At 40.7% G+C, this 20,151-nt stretch overlaps 1 protein-coding gene across 1 annotated transcript; it reads right to left on the reverse strand.

The window, feature by feature from the left end:
* Positions 1 to 2,091: 2,091 nt before the first annotated feature.
* LOC118803653 (versican core protein-like) lies at positions 2,092 to 20,133 on the reverse strand. The gene is made up of 5 exons (XM_036564108.1): positions 20,085 to 20,133; positions 6,649 to 6,717; positions 5,760 to 6,125; positions 5,576 to 5,614; positions 2,092 to 2,555 (listed from the first exon to the last, which is right to left on the reverse strand). The coding sequence occupies exons 2-5, from the start codon at positions 6,695 to 6,697 to the stop codon at positions 2,464 to 2,466; spliced, it is 546 nt and encodes a 181-aa protein (XP_036420001.1). The 5' UTR covers positions 6,698 to 6,717; positions 20,085 to 20,133; the 3' UTR covers positions 2,092 to 2,463.
* Between the last annotated feature and the right edge of the window lie 18 nt (positions 20,134 to 20,151).

Consider the following 20,151-nt stretch of genomic DNA (forward strand, 5'->3'; position numbering starts at 1 on the left):
GAGACTTTTCCTTTATTTCCTTATAATTATAAAAATAATGCTAAAATACTATGACATCAAATATTTACATCACGTTACATAATTAATCAAAATTAGACCACTCACATTCATCATATATATCATATATATATTTATAAATTGTGATTTATTATGATATATATATATATATATATATATATATATATATATATATATATACATACATACATACATCATCTAAACCGCTTATCCTTCTGGGTCGCGGTGGGGTGCTGGAGCCTATCCCAGCTGTCATTGGGTGGAAGGCAGGATACACCCTGGACATATATATATATATATATATATATATATATATATATATATATATATATATAATAAAATATAATAAATCACAATTATATAATTAGCACAAACATCATTTAAAATGCAGTAAGCAACTTTTTAGAACTTTATAACTTTAAGTAAATAGAAAAGCATAAAAATATTGACATTTTGATAAATACTCCAGGCATAATTTTACACTTGTCTTTTTTAGTAAAATGAAATCATTTAGGCAATATTTTTTTTCACCCATATATTTCTAAAAGCATAGGAACACAGTACAGTTAGTCACTGAAAACCGTGTCCTCCAGTGTGACGACATGTCCTGATTTTAAATCTGCCAGTTGAAAGACATAATTCAAGGTTGTGTGACTGAAGCCCCCTGTGAAGCCCATGACATGCACATGCTATAATTTTGTTTAGATATTGAACTTTTTTCTGACCACTGAAAGTGATCAGTTTTGTTGTCCTTTAGTGTGACACCCCTCAATTATATATATGTATTTACTAAAACTGGTTGTTGAAATACTTTTTTATGAAGAATTACACAAATGAGTCTTGCTAACTGCTAATGACAGGTTAGCAGGGAATGATTTGGTCATTAACCAACACAAAAGACTGAAACGTCCTTTGGTGCGACAGAAAATGTCTGCTGGTGTGACATCACAGGTGTCACACAAGAGGACAAGGTCTCTTTGAGAAGCTTTTTAAATTATTAAATAAGATTTTCTTTCCCTTTTTTATTCTTTTTTGGACATTTGAGTACTGCAGTGGAGACACAGCTTAAATTGCTATCAATTTTAACAGTTTTAAAAGGATGACAACAAAGTTTGACATTTTTTCTAGACCACTCTTAGTCTGGATCCTCCCCCTCGACCTTTCTGTCATGAGATACTCTACTCTCCAGATACACTATATTTCCAAAAGTATTCACTCACCCATCCAGATCACTGAATTCAGGTGTTCCAATCACTTCCATGGCCACAGGTGTATAAAACCAAGCCCCTAGGCCTGCGGACTGCTTCTACAGACATTAGTGAAAGAACGGGTCGCTCTCAGGAGCTCAGTGAATTCCAGCGTGGTGCTGTGATCGGATGCCACCTGTGCAACAAGCCCAGTCGTGAAATTTCCTCACTACTAAATGTTCCACAGTCAACTGTCAGTGGTATTATAACAAAGTGGAAGCGATTGGGAACGACAGCAACTCAGCCACGAAGTGGTCGGCTACGTAAAATGACAGAGCGGGGTCAGCGGATGCTGAGAGGCATAGTGCACAGAGGTCACCAACTTTCTGCAGAGTCAATCGCTACAGACCTCCAAACTTCATGTGGCCTTCAGATCAGCTCAAGAACAGCGTAGAGAGCTTCATGGAATGGGTTTCCATGGCCGAGCAGCTGCATCCAAGTCTTACATCACCAAGCGCAATGCAAAGCGTCAAATGCAGTGGTGTAAAGCGTCACCACTGGACTCTAGAGCAGTGGAGACATGTTCTCTGGAGGGACCATTCACATTTCTCCGTCTGGCGATCTGATGGACGAGTCTGGGTTTGGCGGTTGCCAAGGAGACGGTACTTGTCTGACTGCATTGTGCCAGGTGTAAAGTTTGGTGGAGGGGGGTTATGGTGTGGGGTTGTTTTTCAGGAGTTGGGCTCGGCCCCTTAGTTCCAGTGAAAGGAACTCTTAATGCTTCAGCACCAAGAGATTTTGGACAATTTCATGCTCCCAACTTTGGGGGAACAGTTTGGGGACGGCCCCTTCCTGTTCCAACATGACTGCGCACCAGTGCACAAAGCAAGGTCCATAAAGACATGGATGAGCAAGTTTGGTGAATTAGAGCGGAGACTGCAGGCCAGGCCTTCTCATCCAACATCAGTGTCTGACCTCACAGATGTGCTCCTGGAAGAAGGTCAAACATTCCCATAAACACACTCCTAAACCTTGTGGAAAGCCTTCCTAGAAGAGTTGAAGCTGTTGTAGCTGCAAAGGGTGGGCCGACATCATATTAAACCCTATGGATTAAGAATGGGATGTCACTCAAGTTCATATGCGTGTGAATACTTTTGGAAATATAGTGTAGTTTAGCTCATGGGTCCTTAGGATCGCACAAGCCTCTCTACCGCGACAAGGTGGTGATCCACAGAGAGGGTCCATGCTTTGTGTTTCTTCAGATGATAAGAAATAACATGTTCGTAAGGAGGATAAACGCTGTGATCCGTGAGGGAGTCTGGACTGTTCCAGCATTGTTTTCTTGCATACCTGTAGAGACAGAGAGAGAAATGATCAATGATTCTGAATCATTTGAGGAAGCTAGGCAGAGGTGTGGACTTGGATCATGTGACTTGGACTCGAGTCTGACTCGAGTCACAAATTTGATGACTTCAGACCTGATTCGAGAAAATTGAGAAAGACTTGCAACTCGACTTTGACTTTAACACCATTGACTCGGACTTCAGACTTAAGACTCGGAAAGCTAGTTGTTATTTTAATCCTATGTGCCCAACGTTCCCAAAATTCATCTTCCAATGTAATTTTTTAAATTCAGTGGTTCTTCACAGGTTCTTTAGTAAAGAAAATGGTTCTAAAATTATTAAAGGGTTCTTTGCATTATGAAATGGTTCTTCAGATTGATGGAGAATGGTTTTGAAAAGGGTTCTATAGAGCACCCAAAAGTGTTCCCCTATTGTTAAAGCTTGACATCGTAACAGTAGAAGAACCCTTTTGGGTGCTCTATAGAACCCTTTTCAAAAAGGTTCTATATAGAACCATCTACAGAACATTCTCCATTCATCTGTAGAACTATTTCATGATGCAAAGAACCCTTTAATAATGCAAAGGGTTATATGAGTGTTCATGGTTCTTTTTAGAACCATTTTCTCTACTAAAGAACCTCTGAAGAGCCATCATTTTTAGGAGTGTGGTTATCTGTGTACCATGGATTTTGTATTTTGGTTGGAAGGGTAAAAATTCTTAATTGTGTATTAATATCCAGCCATACGCTGCTAACGTGCTCATTAAAAGGCTACAGTACTGTTACCTTTATTCAGTGTTTTAACCTTAAATTAGCTGAAGAACACAGACTGACTTGTTTAGGACTCAAAGATCAGGACTGCTGACTTGATTCGACTTGAGACTCACCTGTACTGGCTCGGGACTTGAATCGAGACTCGGCTATCTTGACTCAGGACTTGAGTGTGAAGACTTGAGACTTACTTGTTATTTTAGCTAGATAGTTTATACGCTGGATAGATCCGTAATACACCATCAACCTTCTTACTCTCTTTAGCACGAGTCAGACATCAGAGCAGTAAAATACTTTAAGATGCTTAATATTTCTAAAACATTTGCTTAACTATGACTGATCTTTTGGTACCAAACTACTCCATCTGTTATACAGCACTGCTGACACAGCTTCATTACTTCAGTACTGGTTAGCAAGCTAAACATGGCTAACAAAGGAGTTTCACCATTATTCACACACAGTTTACACACAATTATTCACAAAGTAGTGCATCATAAAATATCTGCATTACGACGTCTGCATGGCTGATTAGCTCACTGAATGCTCACAGCTGAAGTCCTACCTAGTCACCTACAACAAAACATTCCTGTGTGTTCAACCCTGCTGAAAAAGGACCATTAGAAACCATTAGGATTAAAACCCAATGGTTTTGCTCTCTAATGGGCATTGGCTTAATGGTTTCCAATAGAAACCATTCATTTCCTGTAGAACACCTTTAGATCCTATTAGGAAACGGTCAAATGCATATAGAATCAGCTGAAGAATCAGGCCACATGGTCACATGTTAAACCATCAGGATCCTTTACACTGTGATGTCACCCCATTAAAAAAACCAAAACATTACAAAACCATCAGGAACCAATAGACGCAATGGTTTCTTTGTTTTTTTTTTCAGCTGGGAGAACACTTCGTAGTGCAGGAATTCCACTGCTGAAATATTTGTTACTCAGCCAATGTTTGTGGGCCTGGTGGACCCACCACGTTTTTTGGGTGGATTTTTAAATCTATACAGCCATAACCACCAGCAGGCCATATAGGAGGAGGACATAGTGAAGGGGCAGAGCACCTTCACACACTTTTAATCACCACAATGTGTAATATAAATGTTTTGGGGCTTTGGGCGTGTTTACGTCACGTCTTCTTCTGTGAGTTTATTGGCTGGTTGTAAAGCAGAAATCTGATTACTGTTTGACTCATGATCAAGTGCATATAAATGTGTTGATCAGATTACTGATAAAATCTGATTTTCTGCAGTTATCGGATTATTAAGTGCATATAAACATGTTGATTGGATTACTGATAAAATCTGATTTTTTGCAGTTATCGGATTATTAAGTGCATATAAACGTGTTGATCAGATTACTGATAAAATCTGATTTTCTGCAGTTATCGGATCATTAAGTGCATATAAACGTGTTGATTGGATTACTGATAAAATCTGATTTTCTGCAGTTATCGGATTATTAAGTGCATATAAACGTGTTGATCGGATTACTGATAAAATCTGATTTTCTGCAGTTATCGGATTATTAAGTGCATGTAAACACACTCAGTGTTTCCCTGGTTGGTCTCTGCCTCGTTCTCTTACTGCCCCAGTCTAGTTTGGGTTTCTGTCTCCACTCTGTCTCCATCATATCTTCTCACTTCAGCCTGTGTATTTATTCCCCTGTGGCTGTTCGGAGTCTTATCCTGCGTCGCCTCTGTGTCCGAATATTTCTGCCATTTGAACCTCTAGTTTATATTCAGCCCTTTGTAGGTTTGTCTTCCTCTGTGTCGGTCCTTGTTTAACTTTTGGTTTCCCTTCTTCTTTTGTTTATCTGTCCTTTCTGTGGCTCTTCAGCCAATCAGTTCCTGAAAGGTTAAATGATCAGTGTGCAAATCCTCATTGCCTACGATGGTCCAGTACTATAAGCAAGGTTTTCTAATGCCAACATGTAAATACAGCATTATTAAGTCTTCAGGCTTCTGATTGGCTGTTTCCTGATTCCTCTGACTGTATCCACCCATCTTGCAGCTGGTCCTCATCTTTTACCTTCAACTGTTCTAAGCATTACTGTCTTTTCCAGTGAGTTGGTTCTTCTCAGAACGTGTCCAAAAGAAGAGTTTCAGTTCGGTTGTCTGGGTTTCCAGTGAGAGGTTGTTTTGGTCGAGGATCCATTCGTTAGGCTGCTCTACATTAAACGTTTGGGAATTTAAAAAGCTACTGTGGACCCATGTGTCTGTGCTGCCTAATGGTTTGTTAATGACATTCACTCACCTGCTGCTTCACTTTCACTGTGACTCTCCTCTGGAACATCTGTGTGGAAATAAGAAAAAACATATCGTTTATAAAAAGACCCCAATTAAAGGTTTGGTTCATCTTAACCTGAATTACAATATCAAATTCCATGAAGGCACAAATGATTCACTGTATAACTCTGACTGTAGTTTAATCTCCTTACCTTCTACTGAGAGCTCCACACTCTGGACTAGAACCCTTTTAGAACTCAGAGCTCCCTTCATTTCTCTCACAACAAGGAAGCTTTCATAGACTCCTTCATCCTCAGGTCTGACGTTCTTCAACTCCAGTGAACAGTCCCCCTTCAGCAGGTGATCTTCAGGAACGTCTACACAGTCTTCATACCCCTCACCCTGATACAGCTCCCCACCCCTTCGCTCAAACACTGTCACAGCAAAAGTAACCCACAAAACATGGAGAGATTGGCTGGCTGACTCTGTGGTGGCTTTACTTCTCCAGTCACATGGAAGAACAGCTGAGGAACCCACTGTAGCAGACATGAAGACTGTGGATTGTGCAGCTACAGAGCCTGGATAACACATAAAACACAAAACATTTAAAGGATATTTACATTAGTATATTATATTAGTATATATATTAACATACATAAAGCATCCTCCCAATATTAGACCAACCATTTGCACAAACTAGTGTATCTAAAAAGGAGGTGTGTCTGCAGATTCTGTGAGAAACTGAAAGTGAGTCTCCTGAGAAGAACAGAAGCTGGAATAAAGGGAAAGAGTGGACATACAATACATACCAAGAAAAATTTATAGTTAGTTGTTGTGTTTTCTTCCTTTTGTGATTCTGAAAGTTTAATAGTTTGTACTTATTGGCTGTCTCGACTGGTCTCTGGCTTTTGTACAGCTTTATGTGTTCAAAGTACTATAAAGACTTTACACAATACTGTAGAAAAGACTTTACACAGTACTGTAAAAACATTCCACAATACTGTAAAGACTTTACACAGAACTGTAAAAGTTATAAATATATTATAGATGAATTTTAGACTGCAGTCTCTTTTATATAATGGCCACTAGTTGGTCACTCACCTGCACAGGTGGCCAGCGACAGGACGAAAACCCAAAGGTAGGAGCTCATGATCAAAACTGGAGGATTCACTGATGAAGTGAGAAGAAAAGTGATGAGTTATTAACTATTATAATGATTCAACACACAGTCTGGTGGATCCACATCCCAGCAGAAAACAAGGGAAAAACTGTGTGTGATTTTTTGATGAACCGTTTCTTTAACACTGTAATTGACCTCCATTCTAAGACCAATAAGTAAATACTTTAAAACTAATAATAAACCATGTAGTTACTATTAAACATCAAAATCTCAAGAAAAAAGTCTGAGATATTAAGTCAATATTTCGAGAAAAGCTGTCATATAAGTCAGTAGAGAGAAAGAGAGAGAGAGGGGGGAGAAAGAGAGAGGGGGAGAGAGAGAGAGGGAGAGAGAGAGAGAGAGAGAGAAAGAGAGAGGGAGAGAGAGAGAGAAAGAGAGAAAGAGAGAGGGGGAGAGAGAGAGAGAGAAAGAGAGAGGGGGAGAGAGAGAGAGGGAGAGAGAGAGAGAGAGAGAAAGAGAGAGGGAGAGAGAGAGAGAAAGAGAGAAAGAAAGAGAGAGAGAGAGGGAGAGAGAGGAGTCGTGTTTAATATGAGCTCTTAAAACCTTTATGATTTTTCATTTTAAAATGAGATAAATCACAGAAAACAAACAACATATAAACAAATTATCAACAGTAAATGTGAATTTGAACTGGTGTTAACGTAATTAGACACAAAAACAAAGAAAATAAATAACAAAAAGAGACAAGCTAAGCTAGGAGAACAGCTGTTAGCCGTTAGCCGTTAGCACAAGAGACAAACGCACCAGGACCAGGATCAGGAAGAAAAAGACACCAAGGCAGGGAGGATAGGAGACAAAAGAAGAGAAGCTGAACAGGGACCTACAAACCTACTGGAATAAACTTAAAGATGTTTTAAGGAACAGCAGAGGAAAGAAACAGGGACTAAACAGATAGAAAACAGGAGCGGAGTGACGCCCGGAGTCTGAACTCAGACAGCCCCAGAACTCTGCCTCACATTAGGGGTGGGAAAAACATTTAAGAACACCAGAAGAGACTTATAGACAGTAGAGCTTAATACCATACGGTTGTAGGTAAAATACAGAGGAAAAGAAAAAGATAAACTGACCAGACATTGCTAAATGCGCTAAGTTTGCTGAGGCTGCTAATCTAACAGTTACTGTAAACCTCCTCTGATTGGCCGACCGAGCTGCTGGCATTTTTCAAAAAATTGCTACACTGTATTACAATAGCAGCAGCAGCTCCACTCTCCCGTGCTTTAGAGTTCCCCACAGAGATCCGCTCTGAGAGCAGCAGACAGCAGCATAAACAGAAAACACAGAGAGAAAACCCGGAGACTCTGTTTAAAGACTGCAGCATAATCAAAGGGAAAAGAGCCACCACCAACCTGCTCTTTTACACTGAATGCAATACAGCATGGCATTCAGCTATACGGAAATACTTCACACACACCTCAAAACGAGGGATCTGCAAAAGCCGTCAAATATATATTTTTGAGGATGCGGAAAAAGACTCTGAAAATCAGCTTCTAACAGTGAATTTATACCAGAACGGTACAGTGATGGTGCAGGGCAGCGAGGAGGCACTGCTGAAGTTTGAAGGGGCCTTTCCCTGTCTCACAGCTCTAGCTGAATGTGAAAGCGCAGAAGCCCACAGTCCAGCCCCCACGCCTGAACCACTACAAGCTGAGAGAGAAACAGAGCCCCCCCAACACGGTCTCTGTAGAACACAGCACTGCTGAGATCAGGAACAGCCTCTCCCTGATAGAAGTAGAGCTTGTGGAACACCCACATCAGTACCAGCACAGACATGAGCTTCCTCAGGGACCAGCTCAGCCAGACCACAAACCAGCTCAGCCAGACCACAAACCAGCTTAGCCAGACCACAAACCAGCTAAAGATGTCCGTACAGGAGCTGAAGGGAGACATAGAAAACCTAGACATAGAAAAAATGCAGACAGAGACACCCACTAAACAGCTGAACACCCCCCCCACACACTGCTTCCCAGCACCACTCAAAATCTGCCCATCACACAGCAAGACCATCTTGAGCCGCCCTCTGAAACACCTAGAGCCCCGACCAAAAAGGTGAGGAACCCTACAGCAGAGGAAACAGCAGAAACAGCAGAGCAGCACAGCAGCAGACTGTCTACAGGAAAAGACACTGATGTCGCTATTCTGATCGACTCCAACTGAAAGTTCCTACAAGAGGACAAGCTCTTCCCAGGTCAAACAACATCGAAAATATGGTGCCCAAAAATAAGAGATGCCCACAGAATACTCTCTGACCCCAACCTCGGCACTCCCAAATACATGATTATCCACAGTGGCACCAATGACCTCAGACTAGAGCAAGAGAGAGTCGGAGGACTGGTGTGCAGAGTAGCAGAGAGAGCTGCTGAATCCTTTCCTAACGCCAAAATTATCATCTCCACCCTGCTGCCCCGCAAGGACTTCCACCCTACCACTATCCAGAGGGTCAACGCAGACATCTCTAGAGGATGTGCCCTCCTGCCCAATGTGCACCTGGCCCACCACTCCACCATCACCCCCTACCACCTTTACGACCATGTGCACCTAAACAAGCACATGATAAAGGAATTCGCCAGAACACTTAAAGATGTTGCACACGGCAGGCGTTCCTACACAGTACAGCAACACAGAGCAGAGTCCCTAAAACCCCAGCAACACCGCCACAGATATGCAGCCGTCAGCCCAGTCATCTATAAACACTTCCTGAGAGGTCGACACCTGCCAGGACAGCGCAGTCCACCTCAGCCTACACATCATGTCCCACCAACTGGACCAGCTCACCCAGTGACACTATCTGGACCAGCACTACAGCCCCATCCAACCACACCAACTCGCAATATATTATCATCTGGACTAGCTCAGCGCCCACCACCAACCAGACCAGCACACCAGCATCAATCCGAACCCACACCTCGAGCAGCCCCTCTTTCCCAGGACAGCGTCCTACAGCGCAGCTACGCTGAAGGCCTCCAAACTCCACAGAACTTTACACAGATGAGTGAAATCAAACAGCTACTAGAATACATCTGTACAAAACTAACATAATATGTAAATACCACATAATTTATGTCTCAGATTTAAAGCTAGGTGTTATGCTTTTATTATACTGTTGTTTCATGATCTAAAACTTTTAAGAATTTCCTAACATAGCTACTACTCGCTTATCTATTGCACATATGAAATAACAAACATTACATAGTTATATATTTGAAGTTGATATAGTTTTCATTGTTTATCTCATTTTAAAGAAAAAAAGGGACTGACCTATGAACATGGCTTCACTTTCAATTAGTATGTGGAACATTCAAGGTCTAAACTCCTCAGTCTTTGGACTAAAAAGTCTAAACAAAGATTTTCAATCTAATATCAAAAACACTGACATTGTTATTTTACAAGAGACATGGTGTAGGACTGATACGGCCACTCACTGTCCCCGTGGCTACAGAGAAATTATCATACCTTCCCAAAAGCTGAACTCAGCTGAAGCGTCAGGGCAGAGACTCAGGAGGAATAATCATATGGTACAAAGAAAAAATACACAGCTTTTTAGATACAGTGAAAGTTGGAAAATACCATATTTGGTTTAAAATTAAAAACCTTCTGCTCACCTCTTGGAAACAGTACAGTAGATTATATGATAACAGATTTAGACCCTTTCTCTCTCAGTGCATTCACTGTTAAAGCTCTAACCCCTCTGTCCGACCACAGCCAAATCACTGTGTTCATTAAAAGGACAGAGACTTACAGCACTGCACACACTCAGCCCAGTGAGCTGTACAGCATCAGGAGGCCATACAGATGGGCCCAAAACAGCACAGAGGAGTTCCAGAAAGCAATCAGAGACCCCCAAATTCTAACACTTTTAGACAGCTTTCTGGACACCACACACACTCACAGTAAAGAAGGTGTCAATCTGGCAGTAAAACATATAAATATGATTTTTGACAAAACTGCAGAAAAGGCTAAATTGAAATTTAAAAAGAGATCAAAACACAAACTCAGAAAAGAAGACAATTGGTTTGACCAAGAGTGCCAAAATATGCGAAAAGAACTATCAAACTATCAAATCAGAAACATAGAGATCCAAATAATGCACACATACGCCTTCTTTACTGTGAAACACTAAAACAATATAAACGTACACTCAGAACAAAAAAAGCTCAATACACCTACAAGCAACTGACACTAATTGAGGAGTCAATCAGAACAAACCAATTTTGGAATCACTGGAACAACCTGAACAAGAAAGACTATGAACAATTGGCAATTCAAAATGAAGACATATGGGTAAGTCATTTCCAAACACTCTTCAAGAAGATAGAAATTAACCCAAACTCTGAACAAAATGACATAAAAAGAAAACTCGAGAATCTAGAATTGACTATTAAAATAACCAAAACCCTTTAGACTCCTCAATTACTGAGCAAGAGCTTAATGATAAAATTAAAACACTAAAACCAAATAAAGCCTGTGGGCATGATGGCATCCTAAATGAGATGCTAAAACATACAACTTCTAAATTTCAATTAGCTATTCTATAATTATTTAATCTGGTTCTGAGTGTAGGTTACTTCCCTGAAATCTGGAAACATGGACTAATAACCACAATCTTTAAAAGTGGAGATAAATTGGACCCTAATAATCACCAAGGTGTCTGTGTGAACAGTAATCTGGGGAAGTTACTGTGCAGCATTTTAAATTCTAGATTTCTAAACTTCCTTATGGAGCTCAGTGTCTTGAGTAGAAGTCAAATTGGATTTTTACCAAATTACCGCACCGCTGATCATATTTACATCCTACACACCCTAATTGAAAAGTTTTTGCATGTTTTATTGATTTCAAAAAGGCTTTTGATTCTATTTAGCACCAAGGATTATTCTATAAACTTATAGAAAGCGGTGTAGGGGGTAAAACATATGATCTAATTAAATCAATGTATACAGGAAATAAATGCTGCATAAAAATTGGCAATAAACAAACAAATTCCATCTCCCAGGAGCGCGGAGTGAGACAGGGCTGCTGTTTAAGCCCAACACTATTTAATATTTACATTAATGAATTGGCGAAGATATTAGAGGAGTCCACAGCTCCCGGCCTCACTCTGCACGACTCAGAGATTAAATTCCTGCTCTATGCAGACGACCTGGTTCTGCTTTCCCCCACAGAGCAGGGCCTACAGCAGAACCTGGACCTGCTGGAGCAGTACTGCCAGACCTGGGCCCTGGCAGTAAACCTGAAAAAGACAAATATAATGATATTTCAGAAAAGATCCAGATCTCAGGGAAAACAACACACATTTAGGTTAGGCACAAACCAAATTAGTCACTCCTCAAACTAGAATTATTTAGGCATCAAAATCAGTTCTTCAGGTAATTTTTATCAGGCAGTGAGTGAACTGAGAGAAAAAGCTCGCAGGGCTTTCTTTGCCATAAAATGTTTGTAGAAATTCCAATCAGAATTTGGCTTAAAATATTTGAGTTAGTAATTGAACCAATTGCCCTTTATGGCAGTGAAGTGCAGGGTCCGCTAACCAATCAACAATTTGACAAATGGGACAAACATCCAATTGAGACTCTGCATGCAGAATTTTGCAAAAACATTTTAAAAGTACACAGAAACACCACCAACAATTCATGCAGAGCAGAATTAGGTCAATACCCATTAATTATAAAAATACAATAAAGGGCAATCAAATTTTGGATGCACCTGAAAAATAGCGACCCCCACTCATATCATTATAAAGCTCTGCAGTACCAGGAGTTGAGCAAAGACAACAGCCCCCTCACTCAGCTGGTCCTGAACTACACACTAACACACACTAACACACACTCACACTCACTCACACACACTCACACACACTAACACTCACTAACACACACTCACACACACTCACACACACTAACACTCACTAACACACACTCACACACACTCACACACACTAACACTCACTAACACTCACTAACACACACTAACACTCACTAACACACACTCACACACTAACACTCACTAACACACACTAACACTCAGTCATACACACTCACACACACTAACACTCACTAACACACACTCACACACACTAACACTCACTAACACACACTCACACTCACTAACACTCACTAACAGTCACACACACTAACACTCACTAACACACACTCACACACACTAACACACACTAACACTCACTAACACACACTAACACTCACTAACACACACTAACACTCACTAACACACACTCACGCACACTAACACACACTAACACTCACTAACACACACTCACACACACTCACACTCACTAACACTCACTAACACACACTCACACACACTCACACTCACTAACACTCACTAACACACACTAACACACACTCACACACTAACACTCACTAACACACACTAACACTCAGTCATACACACTCACACACACTAACACTCACTAACACACACTCACACACACTAACACTCACTAACACACACTCACACACACTAACACTCACTAACACACACTCACACACACTAACACTCACTAACACACACTAACACTCACTAACACACACTAACACTCAGTCATACACACTCACACACACTAACACTCACTAACACACACTCACACACACTAACACTCACTAACACACACTCACACACACTAACACTCACTAACACACACTAACAGTCACACACACTCACACACACACACACTAACACACACTCACACACACTAACACTTACTAACACTTACTAACACTCACTAACACACACTCACACACACTAACACTCAACAGAGTCAGGACCAGAAAAACACAACCAATCTGATCAGAATCAAACAAACTACAGAACATCTGAGAGAAAAATACAGAGACTATTGGGAAACTCAAACAAAATCACAAAGTAAAATGCAGTGTTATCTGGCCCTAAAAAGACAGTACACTGTGGCAGAGTACCTGAGCACAGTGACTGATCTGAGACTGAGGACCACCCTGACGAGGTACAGACTCAGTCAGCATAGTCTGGCTGTCGAGACCGGCAGGCACAGGAGATCCTGGCTGCCTCAGGAGAAAAGAACATGCCAGCAATGTGAACTGAATAAAACAGAGACAGAGCTGCACTTCCTGACTGAGCGCCCGAAATTCACTGAGATCCGCAAAGAGTTCTTTTACAAACATCCACAACAAACATCCCACATTTACCAGCCTCTCTAACACAGAGATACTGCCGTATCTGTTAGGGAGCACAGAGAGAGCTGCACACTCAGCTCAGTACACCCTGACCTGCCACCGTGAGAGGGACAGTGAGTGACCATGTCTCATACACACACACACACACACACACACACACACACATACACGCACACACACACACACACATACATACACACACACACGCACGCACATACATACACATACACACACACACACACATACATACATACACACACACACACACATACATACATACATACACACACACACACACACACGCACACACGCACAAACATACACATACACACACACACACACACACACACATACATACACACACACACACACACACATGCACATACATACACGTACACACACACACACACACACACACACACACATGCATACACACACGCACACACACACACGCACGCACATACATACACATACACACACACACACACACAAACGCACACACACACACATGCACACATACATACACACACACACATACACATACACATACACACACGCACACACACATACACGCACACACACATGCACACATATATATATATACACACATAATATATATATATATATATATATATATATATATATATATATATACACACGCACGCACGAATACACATTTGTTTTTCATGCATAGACTATTGTTCTATTTTATTGTATCCTGCCTTTTAAAATTACAGCTCTACAACTCAGCAATTTTGCAATGTTTAATATGTTAAGATCAAATTTTTGTGTGTGTGTGTGTGTGTGTGTGTATCCGTGTGTGTGTGTTTTTATTATTCCTACAATCTAATATGTTCACCTTAAATCGTTGATTTCTGTTTAAAAAACTCTGGCAAGCTTTGGCAGTACAAATGTAGCATATTTGTCATGCCAATAGAGAGAGAGAGAGAGAGAGAGAGAGAGATTCTCCAGTAGATGGCGGGAACGGGCTAACTGAGTGCGAGGTAAGAGACCACGCCCCTGCAGTTCGAATCAAAACAACAGCCGCCCTCCGTGTCTTGTCGAGGACCGTCGAATTGCAGCACCATACGAGGGCGTTTCTGTGCCCTTACGTGACGCCAGGCTAGGCGGGCTTTGGAGTAAAGCCACGAGAAGGGGAATGCTGCAGACCGGAGCCCTAAAGGGGCGGGGACTGGGGGCGGAGTCTGTCAATAATTTTTTGCATCAACCAATTAAATAACTACTCTTGGCCGTCAATCACATTTTGCATTAGCCATCCGCAGATTAGAACGAGCTGTCCGTCATTTCTTGCATTAGCCAATCTAAGGGTCTGTCTGCAGACCTGCACGCTCAGCCTGACCCGCACCGCCAGCCGTCAGCGCCGCTCTGACACAACAGGGCTTTTGTTGGGTTTAAGAGGAAAAACAGTGAAACATGAACTGCTGAGCAATAAGAGTCACACTGAATGTGTATGAACGCTGTCACGGTGATTACGAGGTAATTAAATATGGAAACTTTCACAATAAAACCGACCACGACGATAAAACATGATGGCGGGTTCAGTCGCAGAAAAAAACAAACAGGCTACTGAAACTCATGAAAGCCGTGCTGAAGACCATCAGAACAGTTAGGAATAAAACCTGATGGTTTTGCTTCCTAACGGGAATTGGCTTGATGGTTGCCTTTAGAGATCTTAAGGAAACGATCAACTGCATATGGAATCAGTCCCAGAACAGATTAAACGATCGGAGTCCTTTACACTGTGATATTAATCCATCAGGAAAACACAGAAGACCATTAGCGACTACTGGACACCACCACACTTTTAATGGGTTCTATGACTTTTTTCAGCAGGGAGGTATTAAATGTCTCTCTAGCCTTGTTCTGGACGGAAAATGGATTTAGTGATGAAACCGCTAAGCAGAAGCGGCCAAACGTCACCATGTCTGGGTGTTGTGAGAAGGGGAAATTCTGCAGACCGGAGACCTAAAATGATCATGAGCACAAAACACGGAGAAAAGTTCCATTAGGAACCAAGTGGAATAACTTTTTGAGAACAAGCGAAGTTTAGGTGGAATCAGTGTTTGAATAAACTCAGAAAAAGACACCACACCAGTCAGAACTGCATATGTGCTCATATTTCTATACTGTGTTCATGTGTTTACCCACAGAGTCAGGAGGTACATGTTCTATCAGTTCACTGATGCTTTTATGTGTGATGGTCAGTCAGTGTTTGCATGAACTCCATCCTGCTTAAACAACAGTTATAATAATGTGTTGATCTGAAATAAGAAATTAGGTGACATTTAAGGCAACTTCCTATCCTCCCTCTTCCGCGTGCCTGAACAGTATGTAACGCCTTTTTGCACTTTCCTTCAAACCATTGGCTGATGCATAAAATGAGTGACAGGTAATTCACATTTGTGATTGGCCAATGCAAGTTTTGATTGACAGCCCATCTCTGTTATATGATTGGCCGATGCAAGAAATGATTGACAGTGTCTCCGCCCATTCGTTACGCCCACTGGTTATCCGGGCCTGCAGATACATATACTTGAAAGCCACAGTAACATTACTGAGCAAAGCACGAAAAAGACGGGAAGAAGAGATCGAGACTCGCGAGCGCCTTTATTCGAGACTTTGATGTCGGTAAGTTTACTTTCACATTACATTCTCATTAAAACCTGCGGGAAATAAGCACATGGCTGCTCGACAGAGCCGGTCCGTGGCAGCACAGCGGTAACCCCTGCTGAATAAAGACCATTAGAACCATTAGGATTAAATGGTTTTGCCTCCTAATAGGAATCGGCTGAAGTGTTACCATTAGAGATCACTGGCTATGTTTACATGCAAAGATTTTTGCCAATCCGATTGAATACAATCCGATTACAGATTCAGACTGAGGTGTTTATATGCACACTCTATTCAACGATTTGATGGAAAATCTTCGTTTACATGCTCACTACAAGTAATCCGATGCAAAATGACGCGCATGCGTGGAGTAGCGTTTAGAGTAAACGTTACCATGACAACGAACATCACGTGAGGTCCAGTCCGCGTGATATGAGTTTCCAGTTGGCGCGCTTGTGTTTTAATTGCTTTAAAATGATGTCAGACGTGCTTCACATGTCCTTATTAAAGAAGGCCGAGAGGAAGACGTCGTGTTCTGAGACACATAAGCTGGACGTCCGTCCCACCGCCGTCTTTTAAAGATCAGAGCATAAACTTCGTCTCCTCTGCAGACCAGTTTCTGCTCCGCCATGCTGAACGGTATAAACTTTCGCCGTGACGAGACTCACATGCGCAGAACATACTTACACGTTCCGATTGGAATGTAATCGGATTCAGGCGTTTACATGGCTATTATTCTTCTATTTAACGGATTATTTAGAAGTTTACCCACCTCGTTCAATCGGATAGAAATTGTATTCCGAATGGCCTCAATCGGACTAGTCTATTCCGATTGAGGTGTTTACATGGACGTGTTCTATTCCGATTGAGCTATTAGTCGGATTATTAACAGATTATCAGGCTGCATGTAAACGTGGCTACTGGCTAACTTGAAGAATTAGAAACGTATCTGGAGTCAGTCACCAGGTCACCCGTTAAACCATTAGGATCCTTTACATTATCAACCCATCAGGAAAAGCCAAAACACATTACAGCCCCTCAGGAGCCACAGACACTCTTAATGGTTCTGTGTTTTCAGTCTGTTCTAACTGCAGGGTTCTTATAACCACTGTTGAAAATGTCCATTGTGCCTCTTCAGAACACTTTGAAGCTGGATGATGAACCTGGAGAAAGCTTTAGCCATTGAGCAGTGGAACCTGTTTTACTCAAATGACTGTGAGGTAAATTTTTACACTTCTTTGGTAGTGAAATCTTGTTTAATGGAGAATAATTCAAATAAGTTCTTCCTTGAATAGGAGCCATAATGAGTGACCACTATGAACGTATTTATTTATTCATTTTAACAACAGGGAGCACCTCGGCAGTTCAGGAGCAATGACTGTGGAGTGTTCATGCTAATGGTAAATGATGAAGCACTGCCTATAATAATTTTCCATGCATTTCTCTTAATATGTAATTAAACACAAATTTGCATTGCAGTGTGCACTCTACATTGCTCTCTCAGGGCCATTTACTTTAATGAGGTTAGATCTCTCCATCTGTTTATATGTACTGCTAACAAAATGTAATTTTTTAGGTTAGCAATTTCACAATCAGCTTTTATAAGAAAAATGTCTTAGTTTGGTCTATAATGTTGTAGGCATACTATTGTCTAAGGCATACTTATTTTTTTCAGTTGGACATGCCAGCTATCAGAAGGTGGTGGAGCATCCAGCTGCTGGAGAAGTTTCCACTCAAAAGGCATGACATACATTTTTTTATAGTTGGGACGAACATGATTTTCACCTGTTTTTCAATTAATTTATTAGATGCCTCAGTTCCAGTGGAATAAAGTTGCAAACAATATAATTAATTACAGATTAATTTCCTGACTTACAGCCTGGTCGTACATGATACCCAGAACACTGAGAGCCAACATGAACCCATCCACGGACACAGCTGTGAAACACAGCCTCATGAACTTATGGTATGTAGGAATTGCTGTAACAAGGACCTTTGCAGCAGATTTTATATGTACCTTTTTATTAAACATATCCGCATTACAACTTTCAAAGAAGCCTATGTTTAAAAATTAGTTTATGTGATCACTATGTGCTTGCATACTATTTTAAATTTGTAATTGCTTTAGAAGTATTTAGTATATGATTAAAATATGAGTTCAAAAATTATACATAGCAAGCTTGCTATTTTCATACAGTGCATTTTTTGCAATCATCATGGGTAACAATAATTATGGAATTAGAATTCTCAATTCCCACCATTTTTCTTTTAATACAGGAGTCACGGATGATGAAGTTTGGATGATGAAGTTTGGACTATGTCAAGTTTGCCCTCCTCCCATTCTGTCTAAGGACAGAGACAAAGCTCTCGAGGCAATTAGTCTTCATGCCGTCCTGTATGAAACAGAATTTCTAAATGATCTGAAGAGGTGGATTTTAGAGCTGTACTGTGTCAGTCTTCGTCGTCTTCCTAATATGTCTTGAAACATTAAAAGGTCACGCAGACTTGGGTGCTGCTGTGCTGTGCAGATGGAGCAAATGCAGCTACTGTTCATCAAAGTGTGCTGGATTATACTGCCTGTGGAATTCAGTTTTCTTAGTTCCTTAGAGTCTTATAATAATGAGAAAGTCTGGTTTATAAGCTTTATTTTGAAGGTTACCACCATCACTGGGATTTTGAATGTGGTTTCTTCTGTTATTTCATGTTGATCAAGGTTAACTTATCAAGTATTACAATTTAGTTGAGCTGTGGGGATAGATGCGTGTAGGGTTTCTGGCTACATTATAACAATTTCAGCATGTTATATTTTTCAACATGTTAAATTCCATACTTTGCTAAGATGATTACTTAATTTACTTAAATCATACAGACAGCTAACAAAAGAAACCTGCTGCGAATTTCAGATTATAATAGCTAAGCTATGGGCATATATACAATCTTATAATCTTGTCAGCTAAGATGCTTTTAGGACTTCCTTTTTGTATCATTACACTATCGACATGTTTGCCATATATATATATATATATATATATATATATATATATATATATATATATATATATAAGTGTGTGTGTGTGTGTGTATATATATATATATATATATATATATATATTATATATATATACATATATTGTTGTTGTTGTTATTATCATTATTATTCTTATTATTATAAACGGCTGATGCTGTTTGAAAACCTGGAAACTATCCAGCAGAAACAGTTCAAAAACAGCTGGTCAAAAAAAGGCTTGCACCACAAACGCACCAGGAATACAGTGTTCAAAGGCAACACTCCAGTCTGACTACAACCACCCGAATATCTAACTGCAGCCTCCTCACCAGACACACACACCCAGAGACCTCTGCTGAAAACATACAGAGACACACACACACAAATATAGATAAATAAAGCAAAAATATTGTAAAAGCATTACAATATGTGCGAATTATTTCCATGCAGATGTTTTTGCCAAAGCAGCAGGGCTTAAGGAGCCGTGCTGAACTGCGTGTGACGTTTCTTAATGTCTACAAGTGTTGCGCAGTAATGTTTGCGGTTTGCAGATACTCACCAGGACGTTGAGAGCGTTTAGCATAAGTGAAACACAAAACCACAGAACCAGTGGAAAAATACCAGAC

This window comes from Colossoma macropomum, unplaced genomic scaffold (assembly GCF_904425465.1).
Source record: "Colossoma macropomum unplaced genomic scaffold, Colossoma_macropomum, whole genome shotgun sequence".
NCBI lineage: Eukaryota > Metazoa > Chordata > Actinopteri > Characiformes > Serrasalmidae > Colossoma > Colossoma macropomum.

Bases quoted from the DNA above. Each gene is read 5' to 3' on its own strand.
- LOC118803653 (XM_036564108.1), bottom strand. From the start codon at position 6,697: ATGAGCTCCTACCTTTGGGTTTTCGTCCTGTCGCTGGCCACCTGTGCA. The intron at 5,615-5,759 runs GTAAGGAGATTA...ATTTCCACACAG, and splicing joins TGTGGAGCTCTCAGTAGAAG to ATGTTCCAGAGGAGAGTCAC. The intron at 2,556-5,575 runs GTGAGTGAATGT...CTGTCTCTACAG, and splicing joins CAGTGAAAGTGAAGCAGCAG to GTATGCAAGAAAACAATGCT.